Raw genomic sequence first — 14,431 nt, 5'->3', positions numbered from 1 at the left:
CCCTAAGGCCTTCACGTTGCTCTGGGTGTGCAGCGCTGAGGAACATGTTCCTTAAAAGAGTGTGATGACTTGCCAGCAGGTGTGGCACTAGACAGGCTAGCTCCCCCACACCTGCACCCTCCCAGTGGGGGGCCATCCTACACCCTGAATCCACATCAGCATTTTGTCCAGTGCCCTCGCTAACTCAGGAGCACACTCAGTTCTAAGAAGTCAGGCTCTTAGTGCCAGCCTTATGCTCCATGGATGAGAACCTCAGGCCCAGAGATGGCAGAGGGCTTGTCTGAGGTCACACAGCAGCCAAGATGCCCTGAGCTCCCAGCTCAGCAGAGGCAATGAGAGGAGGCCTGCTACGTCCATCCATCCCTCCCTATGCAAAGCCTTCCCCAGCTCCTGCCTCCCAGCTCTGGTTGGGGACAGATGGTTCAGACTGGAGTGTAACTTCCCCCTCCCCCACCTATCCCTCCCCACCCTCGATCATCTCCTAGCCTGGAGGGGCCAGCAAGAGCTCCAGGGAACCCCCAACAGGGCAGCTTCTCCCACTGCGGCCAGCCAGCTGCCCCTTCCCTGGCAGCAAGCGGACAGCAGAGCCCAGCGACAGTCAGCACCTAGGGCAGGCAGCCAGGGCACTGTGGCTGCAGAGGAAACCAGTGGAGAGCCTGGGAGAGGTGGGGAGGAGAGAAACTGATCAGTGAAGGAGCTGGGGGGGGGGTCAGAGTCAAAACAAAGAGGGGACAGGGTAAAGACAGAACAGGGAAGGGAAGCAGGGAGAGCAGAAGGGAGGGGAATGGCGGCCAGGAAGAGTGATGGGCAGGAAGCAGGGCAGGAGGCAGCTGGCCTGGAGGTGCGGGAGGCCAGAACGTGGCCCAGCCCTGCCTGGCCCCTGCGATGATGCAGCTGCCATGCTCAGGCCCTACCATGAGGTCAGTCCCGCCCTGGGGCGGAGGGAAAATAAATGGTGTCTAGAATAAAAGAGCCATGCAATTATTTGTCTTGTTGTCACACATCCTGAAGGCGGTAGGCAGGGGCTTACGGACAGGATCACACCAGGAGTGCCAAGGCCTCGTCAAAGACTAGCAGGCCTGCTGCCACCACCATCACCACTGCTGCCACTGGGGCCTGGGCCACCCACAGCCCCACCCAACTCCAGGCCCCTCACTGGTACCTGAGAAGCCAGGCCTGGGCCAGTGTAGGTGCCTTCCTGGCCAGTGGTGGGAACAGAGCAGCCTGGGTACTTCCTGCCTGGTGATTTTAAAGCTGTTGCTTGCATGCTGAGTATTTGTTCAGCTTCTGTCGTGGCCACTGCTTCCCCTTCACCCCACCCCCAGCCCAGCTCTGGGAAGCTGCAGTCCTGTTCCACTTGCTGCTGAGGGGCCTTGGAGACATGGAAGGAGCTAAGGTGCCTTGCTTCTCCCAGCTTCCCTGCAGAGGCAACCCAGGGGTGCAGATAAGAATACCCAGGCAGCCCAGAGGAGGGCCAGGCAGTTTTTCAGGTCAAGGGCAGGCCAAGGGGACCACAGGGTTGTGAGTGTTTGTGTCTGGCAGGTCACAAGCTTCGGCTTGTCACACAGGCATTCACAGCAAGCAGCACACACACACACACCGGCCGGGGCAATGTGCACCTGCCAGCAGCATCATCCACAAAGCACAACCCAGAAGCTCCCACCTTTGGAAATGTCTGAAGTTGGAGCTGGTGGAGCACAGGGAGTGGCCACCAGGATTAAGGCATCCTTTGGGGAGCCCTAATAGACGCCTGCCTTATAGATAGGCATGCAGCAATGAGACCACTTCCTAGAAGGCACTCCCAATGGGCCATCCCAGGCTTCACCATCACAGCTTCAAATCAAGGAAACTGAGGTCTGAGTTCGCACAGCCAGGGGCCCAGCTGGGCTGGGATTTGTACCTGAGGTCCCTGAGGCCCTGGGGCAAGAGGAGGGGTTGGCACATACCATACTTGTCCCCGTCCTCGCCGCGGGCGCTGATCCTGCGGCCCAGGACCTGGATGTGTTTCCCGCTGGTCCGGCTGTAGAGCTGGTACAGCCGCAGCTGCTTACGGCTCACATCGTCCCGAGCCCGCGTCTGGTTCTCCACGTGGATGCGGAAGTCCACGTTCTCCTCGGCCGCCAGTACCTGGGCAAGGGAAAGGAGCCACGGTGAGCCATGCTGGAATGCGTCAGGCCCTGTGCTGTGAGCAATGAACCAGCCACGTTCATAACAGAGAGAGAGCAGGAGGGCCTCTGGGGCCAGGCCTCAGCCCACACTCACGGGACCTTGGACGCCAGCGATGTTCCGCCTCGGATTCACTCCCAGCAAAGCAAGAACATTGGTGGCACCAGTGCAAAGACACGCACGCACTGAGGCTCCTGGGGAAGTGTGGGGGGAGGGGGGAAGTGGGGTTGGAGGGTCTCCTAGGGAATGTCCACTGTGACTTGTCCCTTGCTAGCCTCCAAGGGGTCCTTGTGCTCACCACTGTCACCAGGCACCCCCTGAGGCCCTCGGGGAGAAGCCCTCGCCTTATATCTCCCACCTGTCCCCAGGAGGTCTAGTGTATTTCTGTCACATCCTCCAGGAAGCCTTCTCTGGTTTCACCAACCCCTATCTGTCCATCATTCCGTGCCCCGGTGGCACCCTCCTCCACACGCTCTGGCCTACCCGCACTGCCAGCCGACTGTTTCTCTACCCCCTTCCTTCTTTCCTTTTCCTTCCTTCCTTCCAATATTTGAGATTTATTTATTTATTTGAAAGTTTGAAAGGGATGGAGAGAGAGAGAGAGAGAGAAATCTATCCATCCACAGGTTCACTGTCCCAAATACCCACAGCAGGACCAGGCTAAAGTCAGACTCCCAGGGCCCCATCCAGATCCCCCCCACAGCAGGAACCCACCCACACTTGAGCTACCACCCGCCACTCCAGAGGCACATCAGCAGGAAACTGGATGGGATGCATGAAGAATAAGGTGGTCAGATGGGACAAAGACAGGCATCCCAAGAAAGAGCCTAACCTGATACCCAGGAATGCCCATTTCTGTCTCACCACCCTTCGCTCTCCTCACCCCAGCTCTCCCTCCAGGGCCTTCCTCTTTCTGAGGCAACCACTACCTCTCGCACTCTTCACACTTCAACCAAGCTTCGTGTTCCTTCCTCACATTTGTGATCCTGACATCTACTCAACAGCCTGCAGTGTACTCTACTGTCTCCGTGTCTCTCTCTTCCCTTCTCTCTCTCTCTCTCTGGGCTGCTGATGTCCCCCAGTAACTGACAGGGCAGAAATACAAACACCTGTTGAAAGAATGGATGCTGAAAAACCCCTGGAATCCAGTCACCCCATCCTACGTCCTGCGGATGGCGTGCCACCCACCCCATCTGGGAATCACAGAGCTGAGCAGTTCCCAAAGCCTGGCTGGGAACAGCATTCTGACTCTGTCTCAGACCAGCTCTCTGTGGCACCTTGCTGGACACACAACACCAGCATATGGCCCTGCCCAGCCCGTAACTGAGCTTCTGGGACCCTGGCTGCCTGGGTTATTTGTCTCACCCCTCAACTATGGGCTCCCAAGGTCAAGGGTGGCCACATCTCTGTTCCCAGGCTCACCTGCACCTGTCCTCCCACCTGGACCTGGGGCCCACAGGCATTTCAGGAGGTCCAGAACCTTCATCCTTCGCAAGCTAGAAGCATCATTCTGTTCCTCAGGCGAGGCGGCTGAGGCTCCACTTCTGAATGAACAAGGTCATGGCAAGGTAAGCCCTCACCCCAGCATTTCCCATCTATATGGGGTTGTACCATCTTGCAGAGTTCTTGCCACCATCCCCAAACACACATATAAAGCCGTGTGCTAACAGGAGCCTGCCAGCCATAGTGATCACAGTCTGGATTTGACCCCTGGCACCCACCTGGCTTCCCTTGGGACTCTCAAGGTCTATACCTGCTGGCTATTTGTCCTGCACAGCCCAGACCCCTGGTCTCCCTCCAACCGTCCCGAGATAACTTCTGGAGTGGCTTGGCGCCAGCCCCTCCCCCAAGGCCAGGCCTCCAGCCTCCCTCTCTGTCCTCCAACTCTCCTCCTGCTCACAGCAGACCTTATCGACCAGAGGTCAAACCAATCTCCTCCCTTCTGGGGCCCCAAGGGGCATGCTCCTGCCCCAGAAACTGCCCTTCCATTAATGATTTTCTCCCTGGCCCACTGGACACAGGCAGCGGGGTAATGTGGGGTCGGAAGGAGCTATCGAGGGGGTCCTTCCTTCCCTAGGATGTGGACAGCATGACCCATCTTGCCACCTTCCTAACATTTCAGCCACCTTCTAGGACCAGACCAGCTCCTCAGGGAGTGGCCTCCACTGGACACAGAGGTGGCAAGAAGTAGCCCCGGGTCAGAACCAGACCTCTAAGCCACGCCAGCCCTTTCTCTGCACAGCCTGGAGCAGCCTGCCATCACCAGCTTGCAGGGGCCTTCTCTGGAAGCCTTGGCTGGCCCCATCTCCCAGTACACATCCGATGGCAGTTGCTGATCGTCTGCAGACTCCAGCTTGTCCTGTCCATCTCTTTACCCCTGCCAAAGAGGCGATTAGCAGGTGTGTGCCAAATGGCAGTGGCTAAGAATGAAAAGTGAGGGACTCCCGGAAGCCGTCATGAGCCTCAGACCTCACTGCACCCCCAAGCAGAACGTCCCGTGGAGGCATCCTGAAGCTCCTGACTACTGAGCTGTCCTCTAGCTGCCCCCCTCTAAGGCACCTCCTCTAGTGCCCCATACAGCCTCATGAGTGAGCCCATTTCACAGATAAGATCCGTGAGGCCACAGAACTGCAGCAGATGCCGGTTGAGTACAAGGGTCCGCTGCTAGAACCCACTGTCCCTCCTTGCCTGCTAGCCAAGAAGCAAGCAAATAACTCAGTCTTTGTGCTGGAGCCAGCGGGCGAGGAGATTGTTTTCAAGGGCTTTCCCTCTGTCTGCCTGCCTAACATCCTGCAGGTGCACGATGATTGAAGTGCTGAAAAGCCACAGTGAGATTAAAAAAAAAAAATTGAATGCTGCAGCTCTGAATGGCGAGGCGAGAAGGCTGGTACACAAGGGACATGTCCTTCTCCAGAGGGAAGATGTCTTCCCACCTCCTCCCTGCACCCTACCACCAGATCTGAAGGCTTCCTGTTTTCATCAGAGCATCTTTTCCCACAGCAGGGTGACCCGAGACTCCAACCAGCCTCTTCCTGCCCCCACCCCAAGAGTCTGCCTCTGCTGTAAAAATTCACTCCCCATTCCAGGAGCTACCCAGATGCCACCTGGGCACCAGATGCCCAGGTCTCTGGGCATGGGACCCAGAGACGGCGCCCAGGGAGACAGAGCCCGGCCACCGTCTGCCCGCAGCCTCACTGTCAGCACTCTTCCTGCATGATGCAAGCTGCCCTAGCTCCCCCGCCCACAGCATGGCATTTCTAGGACCTAACTCCACCTAACTCCCAGTCTTCTATCGGGCACTTTGGTGGAAACCTGCTGTAGGCTACGAAAAGTCCACCAGAGTCCACCACCGCCGGGCCCTTCCCTGGGGCATCGCACAGCCCCCAGCGTTCCACAGAGCCTGAAGACGCTGCCCAGGCTGCACAGACCTACCGGCAGCTCTGAGAAGCAGGTGCAGAGGCCTCCTCCTGCTTGCTCAGCCACTCCTGCACCTCCCCCAGAGATGCGGCACACCACACCTCAGCCACATGCACACAGCCCATATGGTAGCTCACCATATGACCTGGCATGCCGCTCGGCTCCATCTCTAATCACTGACTCACTGCATTTCTTTAAACCTCAGTCTTCTCAGCAGCAAAATGGGATTGTTTAGAACACTGATTTCAGAGAAGGACTGGCACACGGTATCCCATGCAGGTACCGGTTCAAGTCCCCACTGCTCCACTTCCAATCCAGCTCCCTGCATATGGCTTGGGAAGGCAACAAAGAATGTCTCAAGTCCTTGGGTGCCTGCACCCACATGGGAGACCCAGAAGAAGCTTCTGGCTCCTAGCTTCAGATCAGCTTAGCTCTAGCCATTGCAGCATCTGGGGAGCAACCCAATGCAGGAAAGATCTTTTCTCTCCTTCTCTCTCCTTCTCTCTGCAAATTTGCCTTTCAAACAAAAAGAACTAAATATTTTTTAAGAAAAGAACATTTCTGGACCCAGTGCGGTAGCCTTGCATGCACCAGAATCCCATATGGGCATTAGTTCTAATCCCGGCAGCCCCACTTCCCATCCAGCTCCCTGCTTGTGGCCTGGGAAAGCAGTCGAGGATGGCCCAAAGCCTTGGGACCCTGCATCCATGTGGGAGACCCAGAGGAGGCTCCAGGCTCCTGGCTTCGGATTGGCTCAGCTCCAGCCATTGCGGTCGCTTGGGGAGTGAATCAGTGGATGGAAGATCTTCCTCTCTGTCTCTCTTTCTCTCAGTATATCTGACTTTCGAATAAAAATAAATAATTTTTTTAAAAAAGGTACTGAATATTATTTTTAAAAATTTCTTAAAAGAAAGGAACATTTATTTCAGAGAAAAGATGCTATGGGCAACAATACCCACTCCTTTCTTTTTTTCTTTCTTTCTTTTTTTTCCCTTTTTTGCTAGATGTTGCTTTATTTATTAAATACCCACTGTTGTGGTGCTTTGTGCTATGAATACTTTTAGAATCCCCCACAGCAATCCTACCTACAAGTTGATGTGATTTTTATCCCCATTTCACAGTTAGGGAAACTGAGGCTCAAAGAAGTAAAAACACATGCCTTAAGTCACAGAAGTGGTAGGAGGAGGAATAAAGACTAAAATCCAAGGCTGGATGTTGAGCACGGCAGTGAGGGCATCATCTGGGAAACCCGCACCTCACATCAGAGAGCTCAGCCGCAGGCCTTACTTTGCAGCCAGCATCTGCTAATGAGCACCTTGGGCGGCAGCAGGGATGGCACAAACCCTGGGGCCCCTGCCACTCACGCGGGAGACCCAGATGGAGTGCCTGGCTCCTAACTGCGGTGCGGCCCAGCCATGTGGGGACTGAATCAGTGCATGGAAATCTCTGACATGGTCTGTCTCTCTCTCCAATCTCTGCTTTTCAAATAAAAGGAAAAAGAAACTAACTTCAAAATCTATGCTTTAGGGTCCGGCGTGGTGGTGTAGTGGTTAAGGTCCTCGCCTTGCACGCCTGGGATCCCATATGGGCGCCGGTTCTAATCCCGGCAGCCCCGCTTCCCTTCCAGCTCCCTGCCTGTGGCCCGGGAAAGCAGTCGAGGACGGCCCAAGGCTTTGGGACCCTGCACCTGCACGGAAGACCCGGAAGAGGCTCCTGGCTTCGGACTGGCATAGTGTCGGCCGTTGCGCTCACTTGGGGAGTGAATCATCGGAGGGAAGATCTTCCTCTCTGTCTCTCCTCTCTGTATATCCGCCTTTCCAATAAAAATTTAAAAAATAAATCTATTTTTAAAAATCTATGCTTTAAAATTAGTCTGAAGCCCACGTTCTCCACATACACTTCCCCTTTGTCACTCATCTCCTTTTCCCAGCCGCCTTACCTGGGGCTTGAACGTCAGCAGTTTGAGCTGCCTGTGGCCAACCGCTATCAGAAAATAGAAAGCCGCACATTTCGGAGATAATAAGCCTACAGCAGCTGCACACTGCTCTGAGTAGCATCCTGAAATCTTGGTCCTCACCCCAACCCTATCCTACCTGGGGCGTCAGCATCCCACTGCCCAGCGTTTCCATGCTGTATGCAGCATCCACCCACATGTCATCAGGGTCGCTGGACTGACTGAGAAAGTGGGTCCTTTCAGCACTGCACTTGCTTTCCAACACCTACCATGGGTCTGGGAATATCTGCCCCCAGGTAAGGGAATACAATCCAATTCCAGGATAGGCTGAGGACACCAGCCACGGGAAGAAAGAGTGTGAATGTTAACCAGGGAAAGGCCTGGAGGCCTGGCACTCTCCCCCCAAGATAAGAGGATGGGGAGGTCCATTGCCCACTCCTGCCCAGGTCCCCGATCCTTGAGGTCTCAGGTAATCCGTGCCTGGCTCCTGGCAGCTTGCCCCAGAAAGGGAGGATTTGGCTGGCCCCCGGAAGGGCAGCCCACAGACTTCCAGCACATTCCACTGCTCCTGCCCCCCACCCCTGCTTTCTGCAGAGGAGGCAACAGTGACTTCCCAGATACTCCACCTTTTGGATACAAACCTAAGACACCCTCCACCACTCCAGAACCATCCCTGGGAAAGTCACACCCGCCTATTTCGAAATGCAGATCCCCAGGTGTTCCTCCCACAGCGGCCGGGGTGGGGTCCCAGGGTCACTGCCAGCCACAGGGCCCCTGGGATATCATCATTGTCAACACCAGGCACCCATGCACCTGCCAGGCCTTCCTGCAGGTGACAAAGGGCAACCCACAAGAGGCCAAGGAGCCCATCTGCATCACAGGGAGGGAGCCAGAGCCGAGATGTGAGCCCAACTTTTGTCTCTGTGGCCTGAGAACCTTGGCCAGCAGGCAGTCCTGCGCAGGAGAGAGGAGCATGCCATAATCGGGGCTTGGCTACGATGAGTGCCCCACCCTGCCATCAGCCCAGGCCTCTGGTTCCTCCCCTGTCTCACTCCCCACACCCAACTCAACCAGGACCAACTTCCAGCTGCCACAAAGGGCCCTTCCCCAACCCCCAGCCTGTCCATTAAGCTCCCAGGGCTATCAATGTATTGATTGGCAGGGTTGAGCCATCAGCTGGGAGGGGCCCTGTGGGGTGGGGGTGGGGCCCAGGTTGGCCTCTCTCTGCCCATACATCAGCCTCCTCCATACAGATCGTCAATAGGGGTGTCAACCCTGGAGCCAGCCTGGGGGTGGGGACCAGTGAAGACCCCTGCCCTTCGTTCTGCCTCCCTTTCCCCTCTGGGATAAGCCCTGCTCCCAGCTCCCTGGGTGAGCCTGCATGGGCAGAGCAGGCCTTCCTCCCTGTAAGACATCAATCTCGTCCTATATTCCATCTGGCATTCAGTGCCCACCACGGTCTTCTCCATCACCTTCATTCCTGCACTTGTCACTGCAGCCACTCAAGTGGGCAAGGCTGCCTGAGCACACAGGGCTGCTCCCTGCTTCCAGGTGTTGCCTGGAGCAGTTTTCACAAACACACACACACACACTGGCTCACAGAGCCCTTTTCACTTGGATCGCTCCTACTTCCTAACTCAATGCAACATCTTCACTGGCCAGATTTTCTTACATTGGAGCCTGGTTTCAGGGCTTTTGTTTAAAAAGAAAGTTTATTTGAAAGACAGAGCAAGGGCCCGGCACAGTGGCCCTTGAATGAACCGCAATCCCGTATGGGTTCTAATCCCGGCAGCCCTGCTTCCCATCCAGCCCCCTGCTTGTGGCCTGGGAAGGCAGTGGAGGATGGTCCAAAGCCTTGGGACCATGTACCCGTGTGGGAGACCCGGAAGAGGCTCCTGGCTCCTAGCTTTGGATCGGCACAGCATCGTGGGCTGTTGCGGTCACTTGGGGAGTGAATCATCAGGCGGAAGATCTTCCTCTCTGTCTCTCCTCCTCTCTGTATATCTGACTTTGCAATAAAAATAAAAGGAAGAAAGACAGAGCAAGATGGAAGAATGAGAGAGAGGGAGAGACTGATCTTTCATCTGCTGATTCACTTCCCCACGACCTACAACCACTAGATCGAAGCCAAGCCAGAGCCAGAAGGCAGCAGTCAACTCCTGGGCTCCCTGATGGATGGCAGGAGCCAGGCACTGGAGCTGCCTTCCCAGGTGTGTTAGCAAAGGACCGAGTTAGAAGCAGAGCAGCCAGGACTTGAAGCAGCACTTGGCATGTCATGCAAATGGAAGTTTAACCTACCACATGCTAACAGAATGACACAGAGACAGAGACCTACAGGAGACAAACAGAACTCTTCCATCTTCTCCAAATGCCCACAAGAGCTGGGGCTGGGCTAGGCTGAACACAAGGGCTGGGAACTCCATCTGTCTGCCTTGTGGACGTGGGGGCCCATGCACTTACATGAGCCTCCCCCGCTGCCTCCCAGGAAGCCCATTAGCAGGCAGCTGGATGGGAAGAAGAGGCAGGACTGCATGCCAGATGCTCCCTTAGGCGTGTTGAAGTTCCAGGTGACTTAGCCCTCTCACTACACCCCTGCCCCTAAACCCCTCAAGATGCCCCATCTGAGTATCCCAAGCCCTTAAGCCCTGGCTCCCCAACACTCTCAGTTCGTCTTAAGTCCCCATCAATGACAAAGAAATTAACCCACCCAGCACCAGCAGATGGGCCAAGTGGAGGTTCCAACTGGGTCCTCAGCCCCTAGGAGCCCTCTATTTCATGCCCTCCACTCACTGGCTGCAGGACACCCCGAGCAGGGGACAGGCAGGTTACACACACCCTGAGTCAGAGGCCTAACTGCAGCTCACACACACCTAACGCACAGGACGTCAGGTCAGGTTCTCACAGGCAGACCCCTCTTCACCCTACAGCACGCGAGAGGTGACTTCCTGCCCGGTGCCCAGGTGAACAAAGAGCCGCACTGGAGACCCAGCCCTCTCCAACCCCACAGCTGTGACCAAGGGACCGGAACCAGAGCCCGAGTTCCCATCTGTCCACCTGAAATCTAACGGAATGCCCAGCATCACAGACGGCAACAGCATCATGGGACTTTAGGGCAGAAGACAGCATGGGACAGGAGAAGGTGGAAAATTAAGCTGCCAGAACCAGTGGAGTGGTGCAGCCGATGAAGCTGCCGCTTGGGCCGCTGGCATCTAGTATCAGAGAGCTGGATTGAGCCCTGGCTGCTCTGCTTCCCACCCAGCACTCTGCTGATGCACATGGGAAGCAGCGGGAGATGGCCCAAGTGCTTGGGTCATTGCCACCCACATGGGAGACCCAGACGGAGCTGCAGGCTTTTGGCTTCTTCCTGGCCCAACCCTGGTGACTATAGCCATTTGGGGAAAGTGAACCAGTGGATGGAAGATATCTCTCTCTCTGTAAAGGTTTATTCATTTTTATTGGAAAGGCAGATTTACAGAGAGAAGGGAAGGCAGAGAGAATGATCCTCTGTCCACTGGTTCACTCCCCAAGTGACCACAACAGCCAGAGCTGAGTTGATCGGAAGCCAGGAGCCTGGAGATTCTTCCAGGTCTCCCATGCAGGTGCAGGGTCCAAGGCTTTGGGCCGTTCTCAAGGCTTTGGGCTTTCCCAGGCCACAGGCAGGGAGCTGGATGAGAAGTGGAGCAGCCAGGACATGAACTAGCACTCATATGGGATCGTGGTGCTTGCAAGGCGAAGGACTTTAGCCACTAGGCTACCATGCCAGGCCCTCTCTCCCTGTTTGTAATGCTGCCTCTCAAATAATTTTTTTCTTTTTAAGAAAAAAAAAAAAGACAAAAAAGTTTCCCGTGGTGTCTGCTGCTCCTCCCCGGGAACATAAGGGCCTTGTTTGCCTTTTTCATTTCTCTTAGAATCTAGATCAGAGCCAGGCCTGCAGAGGGCATCCCACAGATGCCTAGAGACCGCCACTGAGGGACAGCACCTTTGAGTGCCAACTGCATACCTGGTCCAGCGACAAGACACATCTTCACTGACTCCCACCCACCGGCCTCAGGAGTGGTAGCATCTTCATCTCACACATTATACGAAAGCAGAGACTCAGAGAGGTCAAGGTGCTTGCCCGAGGCCACACAGCCAGCAAATGCTGAGACGGTGAGTAAGTATTCTTAACTGTGATTGGTGGAGGAATGTGTCCCTCCCAGCTTTCTCCAGCACCGCGCTGCGTGCTACATGGTTAACACGCACATAGCGCACAACTGATCAAGCTATTACTAGGACTCCACTATTGTATGTTGGCCACTGGCTTGCCCGTGCACAATGGCCCATTTACTCTCACCATAATCCTCAAAAAGGAGGCGTTTCTTATGATCCCACTTAACAGATGTGGAAAATCAAGGCTCAGGGACTTCAGGCTAAGGGATTTGGACCAAGCAGCTGCTAAGCAACATAGCCAGAAGTCAAGCCTGTGCTTCTCCAACCCCAACGTGGCTTGGCTGCCAACACTCAGGTGGGTGAGCCATGGCACAGCCTGGCCTGGAACCCAGGGATGCTGCCAGTCCTGCTCAGAGGCCCCCGGGACGCTTGGCTTTGTTCCTGCCCTTGTCACAGCAGCATCTTCTAAGGGCGTGCAGCGAAGCAAAGGGTCGCCGGCAAGTGTGACAAAGGCCGAAGGGGTCCACTGAGCAACCAATCAAATCCCCGTGCTCAAATGCCAAGTGCAGACAGGAGGGCCGAGTCCTCTCTCGGGCCATCCCTAGCCCTGCTCCCAGCCCTGCACACGGGCAGGGTCCTACCCTGTGGCCTTCCCCTCCATGCTCTGTGCAGTGGAGGGGAGAGACCTGGGGCAAGGGGTACACGGAACAAAGTCAGCCACAGTAGCAAGAGGTGGCAGAGCCCCAAGAAAGGACAGGGGGCTGGGGTGAGGCACCTCCCAAACTCAGAGACACAGGGGTTGGAGCTTGAAGAGCAAGCAAGAGGTCCCAGCCATGCATTTCCCCTTCGAAAGCACGGACCACCTTGTTGGTTTTTGCAGGTTTCCCATGTGCAGAGGCTGAGCCTCAGGGGTCTGGAGTCACCTGCCGGGGACACCGAGGCAAGAGAAGGTGCAGCCAACAGTCTGAAGCTGGCTGGCTTCCTGAGACTCCTCCTTCAGCCTTTCCCTAACTCTACAGCTGACTCTTGCTGTGTGACCAACAGCAACCAAAGCTACTGCTGTGTGCCTCGGGACCTTCTCTGTGCAGCTCAGACGGCCCTAATTCCAAGGCTGCTTGTGGGGCGTGGCCAGGAGGGGACCCACGATACATGGAGTGCAACACCCAGCAGCCACTGTAACCACCCCATGCTTGTCTTGTTTGGCCTGGTGGGCCTGCACCCCACTTTGCCACACTCACAACCTTCCTTCAGAGAATGTGGGTCTCTCCCAGGAGGGTCCCAGGACCTCAAGGATTGCTCCCCCGTGGGTGGAGGCTGCGCCTGTAACCCTTCCATCCAACTGCCCCAAGCCTGCTGACACCAGCCATGCCAACCACAAGAAATTCTAGAAATCTACCTCTTTATCTGGAAGCACAGTGGGTGACACTCCCGAGCTGCAGAAATGCTGGCAGGGCGCCTGCCCCTCCCCCACACTGGACCAGAGACTGCAAGGGGGATGCAGGGACCCCCTCCAGATGCCCATCCCTAATGTGGGGACCCTCTTTGGTCACTAGATTCCCAGGAAGAGCAAGACCTGCAGATCCAGGCACTGATTCTCTCACATACTCACACACAGGAACCCAAACAGGCCTCAGGCTGCGGCCCCCAAGCACGCTTCTTGGGACCCTGTATCACCACCAATGTTTGTAGGGCTCACATCTCTTCCACTTGTCCATCTGTGAAATAGGAACGTTACGCCCACCTCCTCCGTCAGCCTCCTTTGGCACACGTGGAAGAATGAAGCCAGCTTTTTGCGGCTACTTTGCAATCCTCACCAAGAAGCCTTAGGAAAGTCACTCCCCACCTCCCAGCAGGCTTAGCTTCCTTGCCTGTGAAATGGGCAGCACACATACCCAGTCTTATTACACTTCACAGTATTGGGAGCCAAGGAGGAGACTAAACAAACTCCCACTGACCCGGCCTCCTCCTCTACACTAGGTGTGCTCTTAGAGGCCACAGACGGGGCTCGCTCCCAAGGCCACCAAGAGGCAGGCTTCCAGCAGCTACAGGCTGAGGGCACACCTCCAGGCGCAGACCAGTGAAAAAATGCTGCTTAGTGGCTAACGTCCCTTGCATGTGCTATGATCCCATATGGGTGCCGGTTCATATTACAGCTGTTCCACTTCCCATCCAGCTCTCTGCTTGTGGCCTGGGAAGGCAGTTGAGGACGGGCCAAAGCCTTGGGACCCTGCACCCATGTGGGAGACCCAGAAGAGGCTCCTGGCTTCAGATCAGCTCAGCTCTGGCTGTGTAGCCACTTGGGGAGTGAACCAGCAGATAGAAGATCTGTCTCTCCTTCTCTCCATAAATCTGACTTTCCAATAAAAATAACTAAATCTTAAGGGGTGGGGGGAGAAAAAGAAAAAAAGAATCCACAGGATATCCGATAGGACCGCTTCCCGCTCTCTCCTCCCCAGTGGACACTGTGTAGGAGGGGTCCTTGGTCCAAAGGGGGCAAACTTCCAAACTTGAACATGTCCTGCAGAGATTTGAGGAAGCAACCCAGAGGGAGGAACAAGGGGTGGGTGGGAGGAAGTTCCCCACCCCCAACTCCTGGCCCGGCCTGTCTGTCTGGGGCAAACCAGGACCTAGCGGAGCCTGGCGGTGCAAACAATGTCAGGCAGGTGCCGGCTGGGCCCGTGTGAAAGACCCAGCCCGGTGTCATTGTCAGAGCTCAGCCAAGTGCAGAAAAGCAATTTAGCGGTC

General features: G+C 55.8%; 1 protein-coding gene across 1 annotated transcript in view; it reads right to left on the bottom strand.

Moving 5' to 3' along the window:
- FGF18 (fibroblast growth factor 18) overlaps window positions 1-14,431 on the bottom strand; it is a 33,149-nt gene that overhangs the window by 15,070 nt on the left and 3,648 nt on the right. Inside the window, exon 3 of the mRNA XM_040976763.1 lies at window positions 1,947-2,127. Coding sequence (XP_040832697.1) covers window positions 1,947-2,127 — 181 coding nt within the window. The remainder of the gene's footprint in view (window positions 1-1,946; window positions 2,128-14,431) is intronic.

Source organism: Ochotona curzoniae, unplaced genomic scaffold, assembly GCF_017591425.1.
Source record: "Ochotona curzoniae isolate NIBS_2020 unplaced genomic scaffold, NIBS_Ocur_1.0 contig_1, whole genome shotgun sequence".
NCBI classification, from domain to species: Eukaryota; Metazoa; Chordata; class Mammalia; order Lagomorpha; family Ochotonidae; genus Ochotona; species Ochotona curzoniae.
Note: the sequence above shows the minus strand (reverse complement) of the source record. Positions and strands in the feature narration are given on the sequence as shown.